We start from the raw sequence: 20,074 nt of genomic DNA on the forward strand, positions 1-20,074 counted from the left end.
TTGGATAGAGGTAGGTATTTTAAAACCTTGGAGCTATGATAAAGAGAAACCGTTGAGTGCTGACAGTAAGTAACAAACATAAGTAAAAACCTTATTCACTTAAAATAGCAACACGTAGCTATCTGTATTTTTAATTAATGAAACTTTTTTTAAGCTATTGCATTATTATTTCTGAAACATTTCTCCTACCAGTTCATTCATCACTTCTGATGATTTAAATAGCTTGTCTGAACAGCCTATGACAAAGATTTCTGTGAACACCACAATTTATTTGAATATTTAATATCCCAGAGGAGTTTGGCTTGTGACTGAATTCTTTTGAACTTCTGCCAATAAAGCGAGATAGTTTCTTCCATTATCACTTTATTTCTAGTGCAATGAAACATTTAAATAACATTCATTTTTGCCAACCATATTCACAAATAACACTCGTGACTCCTACTTAAAGACTTAATGAAGAGGATATATTTTGCCCATGAATTTTCATGTTCCAAAATAAGAAAATTGTCAGATTTTATTATCTGAAATATTTAGATAAGGAAAAGGTCAGACAAAGAAAAAAGTCATAGGATTACTAAAAGGGATAGAATCATTGTTGTGAACATTTCTTGGCTACTGTTCAGAGATCATAGGACTTTTATATAATGGAATTAGTCTGAATAATCACTGTAGTTTGTCTTTGTGCACATTTATATGCACATATACAGTGCATTTTACCTTTTCATGCTACTTTGATTTTATATTATATGCACCAGTAATTCTGTGGTGAAAACTTAGCCAACGGTGTTTGAGTTGCCCCCCCGCTTAATAGCAGTTTGTTAATGGCTTCTACTCTTCAGTTAGGCTATGTCTATGCTTGCCAGTTTTAGTGCAAAATTTATGGGATTTTTTCCAAAAACACTACACCAGTGTCTTCCCTGGAAAGCCACGTTTTGCACTGAAATGGCTCCGCACAAAAATAGAGTTACCCCAACAAAAGTCTCTCTGCATTGATGTGCTAGTAAGACTCTTGATTTTACCAGTCTAATTGCCTTCCAGAGTTGTCTCACAATGCAGTGGCCAATCTTTGAACCTCAGCAGTTCTGTCTGCAGGTATGGGCCTCTCTCCTTTTGCTCTGTTCTGATGCTGCTCCAGGACACAAAATGAATCATTATTGTTGAATGCTCCTGCTGCCTTCTACAGTACAAACAGAGGAGTGTCAACAGAATGTGCTGTACAGATCAGGGAAAGAAGCAGGGACTGAGGCCTGGGTCCCTCCTTACTCCCTGTCTCTGGTTGTCTCTGGTGGCTGTCAAATGCACACATCCACTCCTGACACAATAATGATTTGCTTTGTGTCCCAGAGCAGTGCAAAGTGAGATAGCTACTACACTGTGCTCTCGTCAGTGATGCAAGTGCTGCATACGTAAACACACTCTGACAGCTGTGCAGAACAGTGTGAAGACAAACTTAGATTAGGCTATGTTAAGAGTCTGTGGCTATGTAGATTGCTATTGAATATTGCATTTGTGACCGTAAACGTAATCTGAAAAATCATGTTTAGAGCTAAATCTTAGCAATGTAAAAAGTGAATGAAAACGGCTAATGTTTATGATTCTCCAGGATTATTAAAATATATAGTTTGATTCAAAGTTGAATTACAGGTTTTGATCCTATTCCATTGTCAAAATATAGAGTGGTAGGTACTCTACAGCTGCGTCTACACTAGGCAATTCTTTTGAAAGAGTAGGCCCCAGTTTGAAGTAGTGCGCAGTGTGTCTACTCACGCCATGTGCTCTTTTGAATGTGAAATGGACAGTAGGTGCCGCAGGTCTTGAAATCGCTCTTCCAAACAGAAAATAGGAAGGAGCCACCCTTTCAATGTCGTTTTTTGAAAGAGGACGTGTGTAGACACTCCACATCACACTTTTTCGAAAGAGCGGAGTCTGCCATGGCAGCGATCACCTGTTAGGTGGAGGCATGCTGCCCAGCCCCTCTGGAGCTCTATGCTCTGTGTGTGCAGCAGCTCTTAAAGCCGCATGGACCCAGAAACCCCGCTGCAGGAAGCTGGGAGCGTGCAGACAGCAGCCATTGCATGTGGTGCCCCTGCATGCCTCAGCCAGACCACCAGCAGCTATAGGAACAGCATGGCCACCGGTCAGCCATATGAGGAGTCCCAGGCCGCCGCCTCCGAGCACACCCAGGGCTCCCAAGGGTCCAGCTGGCAGGGCGGGGGGAAGCACGCCCCTTCCTGATGGAAAAGGAGCTCCAGGAGCTGCTGGGGCTCTGGCAGGAAGAGCAGGTGTTCTAGGTGGTGGGGACGAAGAGGTGGAACGCAGCCACTTTTGCCCAGCTGGCTGAGGGCCTGAGTATCCCGGGTCACCCTGCCCGCATTCCTGACCAAGTCAGGAGTGAGGTAAAGGAGCTGCGGCAGGGTCACGCCTGGGCTCAGGACGTGGTCAGCTGGTCAGGGGCCACCCCTGCTTCATGCCCCTACTACCAAGAGCTCAGGGTTTACTGGGGCCCAGGATGATCACCTCCCCACCTGCCGTCGCAGACACTTCGGCTGAGAATCCCCAGCCAGGAGTGGAGCAGGAGCCAGGGCTGTTGGCCAGCCACTCACCACCGGGGCCGGAGACGGAGCCAGGCACAGCAGCAGACTTGTCCAGCAAGGAGGGGGACCTGGTTATAGATCTCCCCTCCTGCACTTCCAGCTAGGCATCGGGCAGACGGCCATCCCCCAACCTCAGCGATGGACCCTCAGGTATGTACCCAATGGCACACACCTTGGATCAAGGGGCAGGGGCACTATACACGACCGGGGGCCCCCTATATCCCCAGCAGACCCAGGCCCGCCAGGGTCCAGCTGGACCACAGCCCTTGGGACAGCAGCACGGCTGCCAGAGCCCATCAGCACCTGCTCCCACAGACAGCACTGACAGGGGACGGGGACCTGCTGTCCACAGAGGGACAGGGGGCATGGGCCATGGGGCAGGGGTCAGTACTCATGGCTTTTTCTTCTCTTCCCTCTTGTTTCCGCAGCCACGCCATCCGAGGGCCAGGAGAGCCTTGCCCCATCAGTGGTCCTGGAGAGTCCCCACCAGAGAAGAGGGACAGCAACCATCCAGAGCCACCCCGAGCACCAGGATGGACCTGATCACGGTGGAGCCAAAGGCGGCTGGTGGAGGACCCCCACCTCGCCACCTCCATCCAGCACCAGGTGGAGCTGGCAGAGTGCTGGCTCCCTTTCAAGGAGGGGGAGGCCGTCTGGCTGCAGGTGGCCTGGGGGGAGTTCCTCACCATGTTCAGGGGCATGGCAGCCGTGTAGTGGGAGCTGCCAGCCCAGCTGCCCCTCCTGCCATGGCTCCACCTCCCAGCCCTGCCAGGGACTCTGCATGAGCGGGGGGCGGGTGCGAGCGCTGGAGCCGGGGCTGACGCGGGTCACGCCCCTCCACCCCCGCCCTGGAGTGATGGCCCACCAGGCTGGCCACCTAGGTCTCCCTTCTCCTGTAAATAGTTAGCACCCCCCGTAAATAGTTGGACATTGTGTTATGCTTAACACACAGTATTATCCACACATTTGTTGTAGTGCAAAATATATCCATTTATTTTTCCAAAACCCGTGCGTTCTGTGTGCTTGGTGGGGGGACAGTGTGCGAGAAGTGCAAATGAAGGGGGCGCAGCAGGGGAGGAGTGCGGGGGGTGTTGACGTGGGGTGTGCAGGGTTGGGGGGAGTGTGCGAGAGACCCGCCGGGGGTGGCCGGGGTGGTGCTCACTGGGACCCTGCTCGAAGTACCGTCACAGGGCCTCCCAGATGCAGTTCCCGTCCTGTTGGGCCTGGCAGCTAGGGACGGCAGCTGGCTGGGGGTAGCCCATCCTGGCCTCGGGTGCCCACCCCTGCACGAAGGCCTCCCCCTTACTCTCCACAATGTTATGGAGCATGCAGCAGGTGCCCACCGCCTGTGGAACATTCAGGATGCCCACCTCCAGGGGGGATAGGAGGCAGCACCACCACCCCTTCAAGCGACCAAAGGTGTGCGCAACCACCTGGCGGGTGTGGTCGAGCTGGCCGTTGAAGTGCTCCTGGCTGGGGTTGGGGTGGGGTGGATAGAGCCACATGAGCCAGGGCTGGAGTGGGTATGCCACATTAGCCACCAGGCAGAGGGGCACGGTGGTGTCCCCCAGTGAGAGCTCCCTCTGGGGAATAGAGATCCCCGTCTCCAGCCAGCGGCACAGGCCCAAGTTCCAGAACGCCTGCACATCATGGGTGCAGCTGGGCCAGCCCACGTACGTGTCCTGGAACTGCCCTCGGCTGTCCGCCATGGCATGCAGGACCGCCGAATGGTAGCCTTTCTTGTTTCCTGTCTTGAACTGTCCTCCACTGTGCTCCAGGGCACGGATGGGTATGTAGGTCCTGTCGAGGGCCCTGAAGCAATTCAGGACCCCAGTCTGGCGAAGCCCGCGATGACTGCGTCTAGGTCCCCGCTGTGGATGACCCTCTGGAGGAGAATGGTGTTGAGGGTGTGCACCACCTGGGTCGGGGGGGTGGACCATAGGCACCTGTGAAGATGCGCAGGGTGTGCCTGGCATCCGCCGGCACCCTCAGCCTTCCCAGGTCCCCACCCCCACAAGTGGATACATGCCCATGACGCCTTACCTCCAACTGTGGCATGGCCAACACCATATGGGTGTCCTGCAGAGCGGTAGCTGTCTGGAGTGGCTAGCTTTCAGACAGCTATTGCGACCCTCTTCTCCATGGGGAGGGCGTGCCACATTTGGGTGTCCTGGTGTCTCAGGGCCAGGGACAGCCACTGGCACAGCTGCAGGCAGGTCTGCCGCTTCATCTGGAAGTTCCAGAGCCACTGGTCGTCATCCCACTTCCCCATGACCAGTTTCTCCCACTACTTGGAGCTGGTGGGGTAGCTCCAGAGCCAGCAGAGTGCCCGGGGGGGCCCAGAGGACCCCATGGTCTGGGGTGTCCCCTTCTGTCCCTGGGGAGGGGGGGGCCTCCCCGTTAGGAACTGCAGGGCGGCCACCACTGCTGCAGCCAGCAGGGTGCTCATTCCACTGGCGGCAGCCAGCAGGGTATCAAGCTGCTGCTGCTCCATTGCTGTTCCTGCAGGCACTGTGTCTGTGGGGCTTGTGACAGCTCCGCAGGCCTCGTGCCACACAGGCTGAGGGTGTTGGAGAGGGGCCCGTTAAAGGAGTGGCTTGCTGTGGCCCTGGAAGGGCTTGGCCTCCCTGCGACCCAGTCTGCGGTGTTTCCTGCCCCGTTCTTTCAAAAGAGGGTGTGGGTGCGTGTGGATGCTCTCTTTCAACGGCCTGGACAACCCCTTTCAATGTGGCACTTGGCCCTCTTGATGGCGCTCATCAGCGGCACCAGCCCCAAGGTGTGTGCAGATGCTCCCCTTTGAAAGGGCATCTTTCAACTACTCTCTTTTGAAAGGTGCCCTTTCGAAAGAGCGCTCTAGTGTAGACGTAGGTCTCATTCTTACATAGAAAGAAATGCAGTGCAAGAGGGAAAAGAGCAGAATCTATATTAAAATATTCAGGAAAATTAATTCAAGGTGACATGCAAAAGGAAAAACTTGGATTTGTGTACTTGGTTTTTTGCACTTTTTTATCATGTTTAATAAAGGCTTAACCAGTGGGTAGATTTTTTTTTTCTGATTCACATTAGTAATATCAGTGCCCAGTCTTGTCTTTTCTGATTTTGCTGGAAGTGGCATTGGAGAGCCAAAGAACTGGTATGGGTGTTTTCTTACCCTTAAGTTAAGGATGTTGATCTGTCAGCAATGAGATCTTTTCTCACAACTGTTTGGTTACTGTTTTGTAAACAGTAATGGAAACAAACAAACGTAACAATTCTCAAGTTTTGAGCATGAGCTTTCGTAAGCACAGACTTTTGTGAGCATGAAAGCTCATGCTCAAAACTTTTCTGTTAGTCTATAAGTTGCCACAGGACCCCTCGTTGCTGTTACAGAGCCAGACTAACAGGGCTACCCCTCTGATAATTCTCAAGTTTGTGACTCTCAACTATTCAGGGTTTATTTTTCTGGTAATTATGAAGATATAATTCTAGTTCATCATGTCATCCATTATCAAGAGATTTATAAAGTTTCCAGGAAAAAGCAGGTACATAAGAAAAGGTTTTTAGTAAAAAAAAACCCACCACAATCTTCAAAATATATTATTACAGGATCATAAACCTAAACTTTTTCCCTTGCCAGATCATCTGTTAAAAGCAAGAATCCAAGAGCTATAAATGCTTGAAGCAATTTTGAAAATGAAGCTAACCTTGATACATAGTTTTAATGCATATTTTTCTTTGCTATTCTTTGTAAAGTGTGAAAATACTATTTAAATTTTCTCACATATGAATTTTCTCAGAGTTCGTATTTTTATTAAATAACTTTATATGAACCTATTTGTTTGCATGTTTACACTTCCAATTACTGTTATCTTTGTACAATAGTGTCATGCCATTTTATTTTTGAAGAGCATATTTTGTTATTCTCCAAGAATTTTACCTGCTAACAGTGTTACCATGTAGAAGGCCTTGCCTTGACGATCCATTCCTTTCATTTCAATCTGTTGTTTCAGAATTCTGAAAACAAAACAAAATTACCATTAAACAATTTTATACAACGTGTGCAAATATTGATTTATTTTATTGCGCAGGTTTGAATCTTAATATTTCTAGAACAGTTTTCTTTAACCTGTGGGCTACAGACAGGAAAGTTCTTTGTTCTCTTACCTGTAAGCACTTTGGTGCTTAACAGTCCCATTGGGTGCAAAGGGAAGTCTCAGGTTTATATAGTTAAGCACATGAAAAAGCTTCTAGAATTGTCCTGCTTGGGAGCATTTTTAGGGTAGACAAACTTTGCACTTACCAAGGTTCATCATCAGCCTTTTCTGGGGTCTGACTAAGAATTTTGCTTCACATAATAGTTAGCATACAGAAGTTGTAGGGTCCAGTTCTTTATTCCTTACTTGAATAGTTCCAAGAATGTCAGTGTGATTGTTGAGATAAGTAAGGGCTGCTGATTTAGGTTTTTAATTGTTAATATGCCCGTGTGTTTCTGCAGGCCTATACGTACAACATCGGTTGATCCTCACAAAAAGAATGTAATTTACCAATATGCACTGAATTTTCCTTTTCCCCCAAGGCCCACCTTTTTTCACCCAACTTTGCTGCCTCTCCTGAGGTTCCACTCTCCCACTGCCTCTTCCTGCCACTACTCTGCACCTTCCCCAAAGACCCTGCTAGCTGCTCTTCACCCTCCCAACAAGCCCTCCATGAGTCCAGTTATTTGGCAGTGCTGCCTATCCCCTGATCTGTGGTGCTGTCCAAAAGCTCAGCACCCACCGTACCCACATTTGTTTTCCGTGTATCTGTTTCTTTGCTGCTACGTTCTATATGTTACAGGTGTCCAGCAGAAAATAGGTACATTTAATCAGATAGTGTGATAACTGTAGGTAAATGTTGACTGTTCAGTGTAAGCCATGCTATGTACTCCTATTAATAATAGTACATTAGTGGTAGTAGTACAACACCCAAAGGTCTCAGATCACAACTGGGAACCCATTTGCCTCAGCACGAATGGATTTTCCCAAAGAAAAATGTTCTGTATTATTAAATTTGTCAACCCTGATGTATTGGCATTTTGACAAATGGTTAAAATGAGTCAGCCTGACACTGCAGAGGCTGAACAGGATTCCACATATGCCAGTCAATGAATTATTTGGACACATGAGATACAAGCTGTGCCAGATGTTATTTTTTTTAAAAATCCATTTTCAGAACTCTGTCAGGTGATGGTCCTCTCCGTGACTCACTCCTGAAGTACCTGCTTCACATGGGGCTGAAGGTCACAAGAGTCCTGCTGTTTCTTTAGCCTTCTCTGCTGTTATCCAGGGCACTAGTGTAGAGATTTGCAGATTTCCTGTGCAAGAAGATATCAGTTCCAGAGAGGAGTTTTAGAACATTATTACACTCTGACTCCTAGTGATCTGGGACTGTGAGGGTGTTTCTAGGTCCTTCTGTGTTTCCTGATTCCGACTCAGTTACTGTATCTTCTGACCCAACTAGTTTGTCAGTCATTCAGCCCTGCACAGCAGATAACGTTAGGGTTCCCGGAGGCCGCAAGTGTGCTACCCACCTAAGTTCCCTCTCAGCTACGTGGCCACACACAGCAGTTTATGAAGGACTCTGCAGGTACCCCAGGCTTAACTCCAGAGTGGGAAGAGGGCTAGGGGAACAGTCCTCTCTCCCCACTGGAGCCCTGAGGCCGGCTGCACCCCAAACCCTTCATCCCTGGACCCCACTCCAGAATCTCCAGCTAGAGCCCTCACTCTGCCACTCCCTCAACCCTCTAACTCAGCCCAACCCCCATCTCACATCACCTCCATATTGGTGCACATGTGTGGAGGAAATCGCTGTCCACCTGTGCTCTTGAAAACTACAAGGGCTGCTATTGAGTCTCCTTCCTGAAGGATTAACAGCAGCTCACCCTGAGGAATTCTTGGGAGGGTTCCAGCCCAGCTCTGGGCATTTGGGTGTGGCGGAGATGACAGGAAGGGATTCAGCTAACACTCTTGGCTCTGTCCTGCAGAGCTACTGTCAAATGCTGTTGAGTGTTCAGTTCACTAATAGAGTTTGCTAAAGAGACAAGTGCCTAGAGCTATGTTTTAGCTTAGCTTAGATATTTTAAAATCTCTTTTTTTAACTGAATCTTGATCTTTTTATATTGATTATAGGGTATTACTGCCACTGCTGCATTACCAGAGAATGGTTCATCGCTGGCCTTACGAGCCTTAGGTTGGGGTTCGCTGTATGCCTGGTGTGGAGTTGGGCTGATCAGTTTTGCCATCTGGAAGGCTTTGGGAGTTCACAGTGTGAGTACCATGCATCATTTCCTCACAAACTGTGATCAAGGTATGGAATGCCTTTCATGGGTCCTCCACACCACTTGAGCCCTGCAGAGTGCCATTTGCAGGGGTGTATACACTCACAAAGATTGGTTGCTCTGTGGCCTCTGTGCACCAGAAATGGGGTCCTCATATTAGCCCCAGGTACAGTGCTGTGGGTGATGTGGAAGAGGAGCTATTCATATTTTACTTATTCCAGAGCCTTCACATAGAGTCTCTATTTCAGTCATAAGACTAGAAGAGTAGCCACAGTTTCTCTGTGTTGGGGGTGTAAATTCCAAGCGATCCATTACTTAGCTCCCCCCACAATCTGAGTTTTGCCTTTATCACAATCTGTTTAATTGCAGCACCCTTCAGGTACGAGGTGTCCAAGTTCCAACTTTTGCATTAGTTTGTCAGTGACGGAAGAGCCATCAGTTTTCTTCACTGGTGTGTGGCCATAGATATTAAGGGGGAGAGTGGATGGAGTTTTCATGTGAAATAGGAGGAGAGGGACTCTTGTGATGTCAGGGCCAAGGAACAAGGTAAACATCCTTATGCCACAAGGCCTAGGCACTGACTCCATGGGTACTCTGGGGCTCGGGCATCCACACGGAAAAAGTAGTGAGTGCTAAGCCTCTGCCAGCAGCCAAGTTCCCCTTTCTTCTCCCTTCCCCTCTTACATGCCTCTCACCCACCAGAGGCCCCACTTACCTCCTCCACTCCTCCCCTCCCAACACCTCTGGCACGTGGGAATGGAGCACACTCGGGGGAAGAGATGTGGCCAAGGTTGGGGGAAAGGTGGCACAGGGGTCACACCTGGGATAGAGAAGAGGTCTAAGCATCCCTTGGCTAGTTGGGAAGTTGATGCTTATGTCACAAGGGACAGATGACACCTGGTTTTCCTTGTCCATGAGATCCCCGTAGGGGGCTAGCTGCCTGATCTGGAATCACTGACCATAAAATACATTTTTTCTTTTGTAAAACAAGAGAGAAGCTGTGAGAGCAGCTGACTCTTATGAAGACTGATGGTCTGTGGCTTAACTCTGCATGTGGATATTAGTGTGTCAAGTTTTGGTGGTAGCCTTTGTTTCTTAAAAAATACTAAAGAATTCTGCAGTAATATAAACTATTTTGGGACAAGGAATATATTTTGTTGTGGTTTTGTGCAGTAGCTAGCCAGGTGGGAGTTTTATTCCATGTTTTGTAAAGCATAGAGTGTTTTGGAAGAGCAAGTTAACATTTGTCTTGCAATTTATATCACTCACATGACTTCCTACATCCAAACAGAATCTCACTGTCATCAGACATCCACCCTGCTATGATCAAGTTGTAGGATCAGGGCCTAAGATATCTTAATCACACAATTAACATTCAGTCTGATCCCTCCCTTCTCAATTGTTTGTTTTCTCTCCCAATAATTTATTTTTAAACTTCTTAGGAGAGGCAGATGGAAGGTTGCACAAAGTAAATAATATAATACGCTTAGCTCAGTACAAAAATGCAGAAGAGGAGATAGAACCTTGTACCTTAGAAATAGGTACAGTTGTAATGATATGGCATGTATCTACTCCATAAAAATCTAAGTTAAAACACCTATTGAAAGATTAGTCAGGGAATGACTAGTTAAGAACATCAGAGAGGTAGTCTGTATCTTTGAGAACAACAAGAAGCCCTGTGGCACCTTACAGACTAACAGATATTTTGGAGCATAAGCTTTCGTAGGCAAAGACCTGCTTCATCAGATGCATGAGTGGGGCAGGGGGTTCCAGAGGGGTATTTAAACAGTGGGGTCCCAGTAAAAGAGGGGGCCAGAGCTGACAAGATCTATTCGGCAAGGTGGAAATGGCCCATTATCAAAAGAGGAAGAAAACAAGTCAGATCAGACAGGCCCATTGTCAGAGTTTAATGGGGAGATATTAACATTCAGGGCTGAGAAGCTGCATTTGTAAGGGGTGAGCCACTCCACCTCTCTGTTTAATCCTTTGTTGATGGAGTCAAATGTGAAAATAAATTGCAGTTCAGAGATTTCTCTCTCCATTTGATTTTTGAAATTTCTTTGTTTTAGGACTGCTACTTTTAATTCTGTTACTGAGTGTCCAGGGAGATTGAAGTGGTCTCCCACAGGTTTCTGTACATTGCTGTTCCTGATGTCTGATTTATGTCCATTTATTCTTTTACATAGAGACTGTCCAATTTGGCCAATGTGAATTGCAGTGGGGCATTGCTGATGCATGATGGCATATACTATATTAGTAGATGTGCAGGTAAAGGAGCCCCTGATGGTATGGCTTATGTTAGGTCCTGTGATGGTATCACTGGTGTAGATACATGAGCAGAGTTGGCAGTGAGGTTTGTTGCAGGAATTGGTTCCAGTCTTAGAGTTCCTGTGTTGTGATCTATAGTTGCTGCTGAGAATTTGTTTAAGGTTGGCAGGCTGTCTGTAGGCGAGGACAGGCCTGCCTGCCAAGGTCTGTGACAGTGAAGAATCATTGTCCAGGATGGGTTGCAGATCACTGATGATGCGTTGGAGAGGCCTGAGGTAGCGGCTGTATCTGATAGCCAGTGGTGTTCTATTGTTTTCGTTGCGAGGCCTGTCTTGTAGCAGGTGGTCTCTGGGTACCTGTCTGGCTCTGTCAATCTGTTTCCTCACTTCCTTAGGAGGGTATTGTAGTTTGAGGAAAGCTTGGTAAGGTCTTATAGATGTTTGTCTCTGTCTGATGGATCAGAGCAAATACGGTTGCACCTTAGTGCCTTAGTGATCTATACAATGGATCGTGTAGTGTGCCCTGAATGGAAGCTGGAGACATGTAGGTAAGCATAGTGGTCCGTGGGTTTTCAATATAGGGTGGTATTTATGTGACCATTGCTTATCTGCACAGTTGTGTCCACGAAGTGGATCTCTTGTGTGGACTGGTGCAGGCTAAGGTTGATGGTGGGGTGGAAACAGTCGAAATCACGGTGGAACTCTTCAAGAGCCTCCTTCCCATGGATCCAGATGATGAAGATGTCATCAATGTAGCACAAGTAGAGGAGGGGCACTACGGGAAAAGAACTGAGAAAACGTTGTTCCAGACCATCCATAAAAATATTGGCATACTGTGGGGCCATGTGGGTGCCCATAGCAGTGTCACTGATTTGAAGGTATAATTTGTCCTCAAATGTGAAATAGTTGTGGGTGAGGACAAAGTCACAAAGATCTATCACCATTTGTGCCTTGGTCTCACCAGGGATAATGTTCCTAACAGCTTGGAGTCCATCTTCATGTGGGATATTGGTGTAAAGGGCATCTACATCCATGGTGGTCAGGATGGTGTTTTCAGGAAGGTCACCAATAGACTGTAGTTTCCTGAGGAGGTCACTGGTATCTCAAAGAAAGCTGGGAGTGCTGGTAGCATAGGGTCTAAGTAGAGAGTCCACATATCCAGACAATCCTGTGGTGAGGGTGCCAATGCCTGAGATGATGAGGCATCTGGGATTACGAGGTTTATGGATCTTGGGATCTTATCCCACCTGCATGCATCTGACGAAGCAGGTCTTTGCCCATGAAAGCTTATGCTCCAACATATCTATTAGTCTATAAGGTGCCACAGGACTTCTTCTTGTTCTAGTTAAGAACACAGATTTCTCAGACTTTCCCACCATGCACACAGGTGTTAATTTCCATATATCCCCATCATGCAAGTTATTGTAAACGAGCAAACTGTTGTCACTAACACCCCATATCAGTAAAATTAATGTTCTGAAGTCCCACTGAAGTTAATGGGAATGAAGCATATACCTAAGCATGTGTGTAATGCTTTCCTGAAGGAATCCATCTATTTATGTGACACATACTGCTGTCCATTACCTTAATATCTAAGTTGTCTTCTTTCTTCTTTAAACCCTTGTACTCTGTGAAGAGAATAGGTCATCTGCAAGTCTCTTCCACTTCACTCCATCTTGGGACAAAACTAGCTCACCCTAGGAGTACCCCAGTTGTTGTCGCCTCGGCTAGGGTCACACTGCAGAGGGGTTAAGCCTGGGAATGAGGGGGTTTGCAGGATGCAGGGTAAAGCTGGCAGATATGAGGGGTGGATTTGGAGGCTGAGGTGGTAAAGACTAGAGATGGGAGGTGGTTTGTGGGCCAGAGGGGGTAGAGCCTGGGAATGGGGCAGTGGCGTGGAGGGTTGATGTGAACATTGATCCTTCCTGCATAAGAACCTATCCCGAGGCACAGCATTTTCCTTGTCCTCATTTGCAATCCAGTCCGGGGTGAAAGTAACTGAAACTTACTAACTGGTACAAATCATTGTGTGCTCTGTTCTTATAATAGGGGTTCCAAAAAGTACAGTTTGATGTTATTTATGAAGGACTGTCTCATATTCACATGCATTGCGGGTCCTGAAGTATTGATTTTTGTAACTGAATTGGAAAAAATGGCTCTTGTCACTGTTTTGGGTGCAGTCCCCTGATCTAGATGTTATGGGGATTTGTCTCTTAGAAATAGGCACAATTGCAATAATATGGCATGTATTTATATCTTTCTGTCTTTTACTCCATAAAGATCTAAGTTAAAACACCTATTCACTGTCTCAAGATAACATGTGTGAGTCAGATGTTAGCAGCAGATACCACTGTCAAATTTGAGAATGTCAAGCTCGCTTTCAAAGGGAAAAGTGGATAGATGGCTCTTGGTATAGAAAATTGGTTTTGTTCCTATTGCTGAGGCACTACATTAAATTTTTCACAGATGTTGATATGGTTTTCCAATTTTAGTAAACCACTTTATTGCTAATTTTCATCTCTTTGAGGTCATAAACATTTTTTTCTTGAGGTAATAAAAATAAACAAAAACCTACACTCTTTTGTCCAGCAAAATCTGTGGTCTGGCAGGACCACAGATATTCCAGGACCAAAAAGAGTCCTGGGGCTGGTGAACCGGCCAAAAGCCTGGGTGGGGCCAGAGACAAAGCATCAACCTGACCCATGGCAGTGTGGGGCCTGGACCTGGAGGCCCCACCTGCCCTGCAGAGGTGTAGGGTCAGGGCTGTAACTCCATGGTAGCCCCAGGTAGACTGAGGTTGTGTCTACATTACCACCTTCCTTCGAAGGAAGGATGGTAATGAGGCTGTTCGGCGTTTACTAATGAAGTGCTGCCGTGCATAGGCAGCACATCATTAAGCAAATCCCGCCCTCCCGCAGCAACTCCGAAGTTTTAAACTTCGAAGTATCAGCATATGTCTAGCCGCAGCACACCCGCCGGTACTTTGAAGTGCAGGGCAACTTCACAGTCCCCTTACTCCTGAGATGCCCCGGCACTTCGAAGTACCGGTGAGTGCGCTGCGGTTAGATGCATGCTGGTACTTCGGAGTTGCCGGGAGGGGGGGGGGGGGGGGGGGAATTTGCTTAATGAAGCGCTGCCTATGCACGGCAGCACTTCATTAGTAAACACCGAACAGCCTCATTACCATCCTTCCTTCGAAGGAAGGTGGTAATGTAGACACAGCCTGAGTGGAGGCCAGAATTCTGGGGGAGCAGGGGGCTGGGGCCTCCTGGGACAAGCCCTGGACCTTCTATGGTCCAGCAAATTCTTTTGTTCGTCCCGACCATGTCAGACCAGGCACGTGTAACCTGTAGTAATTTTTGTTGTCAGAAGGGCGTTGCAATGCAAGCAGGTTTGAGAATCCCTGTACCAGCGTACAACCAGAATGTTTTGCTTCCAAGGGGTGCATTGGTCTTTATCTCAGAAAAAGGGAAAACAAGTAGAAAGACATAATTTCAAGGAAGATGCAAAGAAAGAGGTTTATGTAAATACATTGCTTAGATTTTTTTTTTTAAATTTGATGATTGTTAGTATTCTTGCCAGCAACTGACAGGTGTGAGAAAAGCCAAGCACAGTGTGCAAGCTTTCCAGCATGTCCCTGTGAATGGATCTGAATCCTGTCCTTCAATTCCCCTACTATTCCTGGACTCTTCTGAGCAGACTGCTAACAGTGCAGGATTGTATAGTGGCTTGATATAGATGGCAAATCTCCAGCAAAGACTAGGTTGAGGCCACCAAAATCATTTCACTTGTGACCTAAGACACATTAGAATCCAGCTCTTCAGCAGAGAAGAAAGTAGTGTACAAATCCACTGAGCCACAAGCAATACCACAAGTTTGTGGTTCTGAACATACTGGAACTGGACAATCAGACTGTGTGTGGAGAGAGCGAAAGAGAAAAAAAATGATTTGAGTATTGATCAAACTGCCAAGTTCAACAAGAGAAGTTGGTCATATAAATACTTTTGGGAGACAACCAAACATATTTTTTGGAAAGGGAGAGGCTATAGCAGTAAAGCCAGAGTAAAACTGATGCCATGTACAGTAGGCTGATTGTCATTTGTTGGTTTTATAAAAACAGACTTTGAAGGGCCATATGATCCTTCACCTATTTTCTTAACATTTTTGAAAATACAATATACCCACCCTTATAAAATTCAGTGGACAGGTGGAGATATGAACAAACTGCTGTATAATCTTTCTCAAATCCAAACTATTTGTAGTTTGGTCTGATTGGTCCACACTTTTTGATCTGTCGGGCAAGGTAGGAGAAGAGAGTGGGAATGTAAGACTTCTTCCACACCCTCAAGACATTAGTGGAAAATCTGGTGCGAACAGGCCTTTCTTATGAAAATCCAGAAATAACAATCTGGTGATTGCAATTCACATGTCAAAAACAGGTCCTCCGGTCACTGAGTTTTTCAATATCCCTTGTAGAAAAAGACTCTCATGGTTTGAATTGTACCATAGACAGAATGGCACACTCTCAGCTACCTTGAAACTCTCCACAGTTGTTTATCAAATAAAGAAATAATTAAACCAGGGCCCCGGCTCTGAGGCCCTCAAGGCACGCTTCAGGTATTAATTAAATTAACTTCACAAATTCTGTGAATGGTATTTTCTTAATTTACAGATGAGGAAACTGAGACATGGAGCAATTAAACCACTTGCACAAAGTCACACTGGAGATGCTTAGCAGCAAAGCCATTAGTAGAGGCTTAGATTCCTGATTCCAAGTCCTCACCCTTAAATTTAAATCTTTTCTCTCTAAATAATAGGTTAATTCTTGAGACAATTAAATCAATTTAATTTTGTCTCCAGCTACTGAGTAGCCCATGACATGATTGCCATTGCTTACATATTGCAACAATTGGCACCATATTGACACCATCTTAGATACACTGGGTAAAATCCTGACCCCACTGAAGTCAATGGCAAAATACCCATTGTCACTTGGGCCCTAATTTCACTTACATCTTAAATTAGGAGGGGAGTGAGGGTGTGGGGATGTTAATTGTCCTGTCTGAGATAATTATGAGCATCAAAGGAAGGGAAGCAGTCCTTGTAATGTGTGAGGTATTTGATGTCTCTGTTCATACCACGCCTTAATGTGTCAAATTTGAACATGAACTCCAACTCACAAATTTCTCACTCTAATCTGTTTTTGGGCCATATGTTAGATGCTACAAAACGAACAGGAAGACATGGCTCTTGCCTTACAGAACCTACAATCTGATTCTGAATTAAGAAAAAAGATGAAAAAATACAAATAAGACTGACATTTGGGTTTATCTAGCTACTCTTGGGGCCTAAGCCTAAACCCAAAACCTTGCAAAAGAAATTGGAAAAGCTAGATTGTTAAAGACAGTGGTGGATTAATGGTTACCTTGCCTTTTTGGTTAAATTACTAAAGGTCAGACTACGCAGGAGGCCTGGTTATCAAGAGACACTGTTTCTGAGTTGGCTCTAGAAAAACTAGTTCATTTTACAAATGTAAAAGAGACTTTTCAATAGTAAAGTTGGTCAGTGTGCGTTTAAAGTCTATAGTTGATTGGAATAATGGAAGGTCACTGAATAGACTGGGGAACATTTTGAAACTATTGCTGTGGTTTTAGCCACTCAACAACTATAACTTTGTTTTAAGTAAATTGTGATTTAAATCGTTGGCTGAATTTGAAGAGTGCATAGTTGCAAGGAGAGGGGCTGAACAAATATGGGTTTAAGCTGTATTTGCTATCCTCTGACCCTGACCCAGCGTCCTAACTTACTTACACTGGCTACCAGACACCCAAAAGGGCTGTTGTAGAACCTGGCAAACACCATAGGGAAGGGATGTCCACACACCCTTTTAATACACTCCTATGTTGGTTGCTGGGATGGGACATGTAGGAGCTGCTGTGCGACCTGGGGAGTCCTCCCAGAGCTGGCTAAATTGGTTTGGTTCCATTTATCATTGACAATGTGTTGCAAAGTACCTAAAGATAGAAGAAACTGGGCCAATTCATTCATCAATAGGAAGTATTCACATTTAACGCAGAGCATTATGTACTGAAACATCAGAGTATCAAAATAATTGTTAGGAATGTGAACAGTATCCATCTCCTAAACAGCTTCAGTGAACATTTATTCAAAGCATCTTCTTGTGGTCATTCTTGCAGCTTAATTACCATGGTTAATATTATTATTTTAAAAGGCCTGGAAGGAGTCATTGAGTCACAGGCTCATACTGAAAGATAATTAGCACTTTGGCTACATAAAGGAAAAGCACCTCTAATTAAATGATTCATGTAACATAAATTAATGCTGTAATCTGAATAAAGTGCTTCTGATTTCCTATTTATACTGTTTCCTATTTATACTGTTTATAAGAGCAGCAAGCTGCATACTGAAATTTCAACGTGCGTGTTAAAAAAAATCCATCTTTTAAAAATACAGATTTTCATGCTGCTAACAATTTGGCAGTTTTTCTAAGGTGGAAGCACTGCAATATTGGATTGAGTCAAGCCCACCAGTGGGGGGGGGCAGGAAGTGAGTATAATCCTGAATGTCATCATCATGAAAAAGGTGTTTTGTCAGGGGTTCCTATAAAATACTCATATTTGATTCCCTTCTTAATTTCATTTCATTCTCTGTGAAAGTGATTGACAGGACATTAGCCATTAGGCCAATGCCTTGGAAAACAGGAAAACTAATTAGCAGTTTGAGACATCCAGGGAAAGCGGGTAAGATGGGCAATTAATAGGCAACTGTGTGAGGTTGGCAGTGTCCTTGGAGCAAGAGAAGAAAGTGCAAAAGTTACCTGCATGATTTACTGGGTCTGAGAGTTGTCTGGACTCCTCAGAAAATGTTTTCTGTACATTGGATTTGCTTTAAAGAATCCCAGCCATGGAACAATATAGCAAATCAAGAAAACAAGAAAATTAGAGCGTCTGAATTGAAAACATTAAGAAATAATCACATCACATTTCTCAGGAAATCGGTTAAAGATACTCAGTAAACCATTTCCAAGAGCAGGGGAGAAGCCAAATAGCTTCATAACCTGATGTACATTGGCTGAATATGTTTAGTGTTGCTCTCAGGCCTCTCCAAAAGACAACTTCATTTATTTATTCACTCCACCACCTGTACACCACTAAGAGAGGGCACAAGTAGGAGATAGATAACCAGCTCCTGTGGACAGGCTGTGGATTAAGTATTCCTTGTGCCTGTGAAAATTTTCCCATGCAATATCTGGGTCCTCTGAAAAATTTGGCTCTCATGTATATATCAAAATGCCCCATCTAACCTATCCACGTACTTCTAATCTGCCCATCACCATAGTAACTAGTTTCTCATTGTCGTTAATCATATATGCGTTGAAAAATTTTATATACTCTGGAGAGCAACCCTGAGATTACCTTGGGGGAATAACAGAATATCCTCATGGAGTAGTACTGATTTTTTGTGGCTCATCTTCATTCATGGTCATAAAGCTGAGCTGAAGTTACTTAGTTGATCTCAGACTGAGATTTTTTTTGGTTTGCTCACGTTTGATGGTTGTTCTGTATAATTCAATATGAAAAACGTGTATTATGATTTCATGCCAAGTTTGAATGAAACCTAATTGTTACATGTTCCATGGTACTTTGTTTTTGCAAGGGAGAGAGTTTGTTCCAAAAAGGAGAAGAAGAAAATAATAACAGCAAGGTCCAAAGTTTGAAGCAGATTGGAATTGTTGATTAATATTTCATCTCCTATAATCTCTCTTTCTGACTCTTGAAATATTGCCAAAATAAAATCAGTAAAGGTAAAGTGCACTAGTACATTTAAGAATCAATGACTAACTGTATACTGTTAGTAAGCTTGATCAGGTATTTTTAGAGCATGATCATGTTTGAAAACTCATAGGGACATGAAGTACTGCACTTTGTAAATCATCCTTAGGAAATTAATTTCCATTTTTCATTACAGTGGCGCCACTCGTGCTGTTAGCATTAAAGTAAGTCTATAATACCATAATGCTGTAAATGGGGCTTCATTTTTAGATCAGAAATAAAGTTTAAATATTAACCACTGACATTGTCTCCCCTTCTGCAGTTAGCGGTCTGTAATATTCCTTGGAAAAATGCTATAAATTCTCTTGACCTTCTGGAGCTTTTATTTTTAACCTTTTTGCTTTGGATCTTGGTTTGTTTAATTTTTCATCAAAGCGTACAGTTCCTTGATTGTAACAGATTTGTCCCTGGTCCTGTAAAGAGCTCTTTATAAGCACAGGGTCTAGCTGTCCGGCACTTCTTCAGGCCTGTAAGCATTGCCTATACTCAGTTGCCTGTCATCTTTTCATTCTTAGCCTAATGCTGTATTCATCATTTTCAATCAGCCAACCCTCCCCAGACATTCCATTTCCCAACTTTCCTATGGTTAGGTATGGCTGCTCACAGATCTTAACAGAAAGTTGGTGCACGGTACAATTCATTCTGCTGTCCCTAGTATTAAGAATAGATGGTATTTTCAGTGTTCTGTGCTCCCTTGACAAAGTGCATTTCATTCTTAATTGATTGCACTGTCTGATAGTATTATTTCAAGGGATAGTGCTGTCAAATAAGGTTGTGCTATTTATTGCTTATTGCGAAAAATAAAAAGGAATTACAAAGTAATAAATTTTAAAATATTATATCTCTATCTTAAATAACAATGGTTGCAGAAATGAAGATAAAGAAGAAATCACAAGATCTCTCCTTGTGACAAAACATCTCTCAGCTTATCTTTGCAAGAATAGGACAAATTCTTTCTGGAAAATTGTTTCCCTCACTTCTTTCCTTCTCCTGAAAATTCAGTATTTTAAAGAATATTATTTTTGCCTAAGAAGTATACTTATTTTAACAAAGTTTGGTTTCAAA

The 20,074-nt window shown here is 44.8% G+C and overlaps 1 protein-coding gene across 3 annotated transcripts in view; it reads left to right on the forward strand.

The window, feature by feature from the left end:
• TMEM242 (transmembrane protein 242) overlaps nt 1-20,074 on the forward strand; it is a 55,922-nt gene that overhangs the window by 6,792 nt on the left and 29,056 nt on the right. For all 3 annotated transcript variants that reach the window (XM_074988700.1, XM_074988701.1, XM_074988699.1), the window contains exon 3: nt 8,741-8,878. In XM_074988700.1, coding sequence (XP_074844801.1) covers nt 8,741-8,878 — 138 coding nt within the window. The remainder of the gene's footprint in view (nt 1-8,740; nt 8,879-20,074) is intronic.

Source organism: Carettochelys insculpta, chromosome 3 (genome assembly GCF_033958435.1).
Source record: "Carettochelys insculpta isolate YL-2023 chromosome 3, ASM3395843v1, whole genome shotgun sequence".
NCBI lineage: Eukaryota > Metazoa > Chordata > Testudines > Carettochelyidae > Carettochelys > Carettochelys insculpta.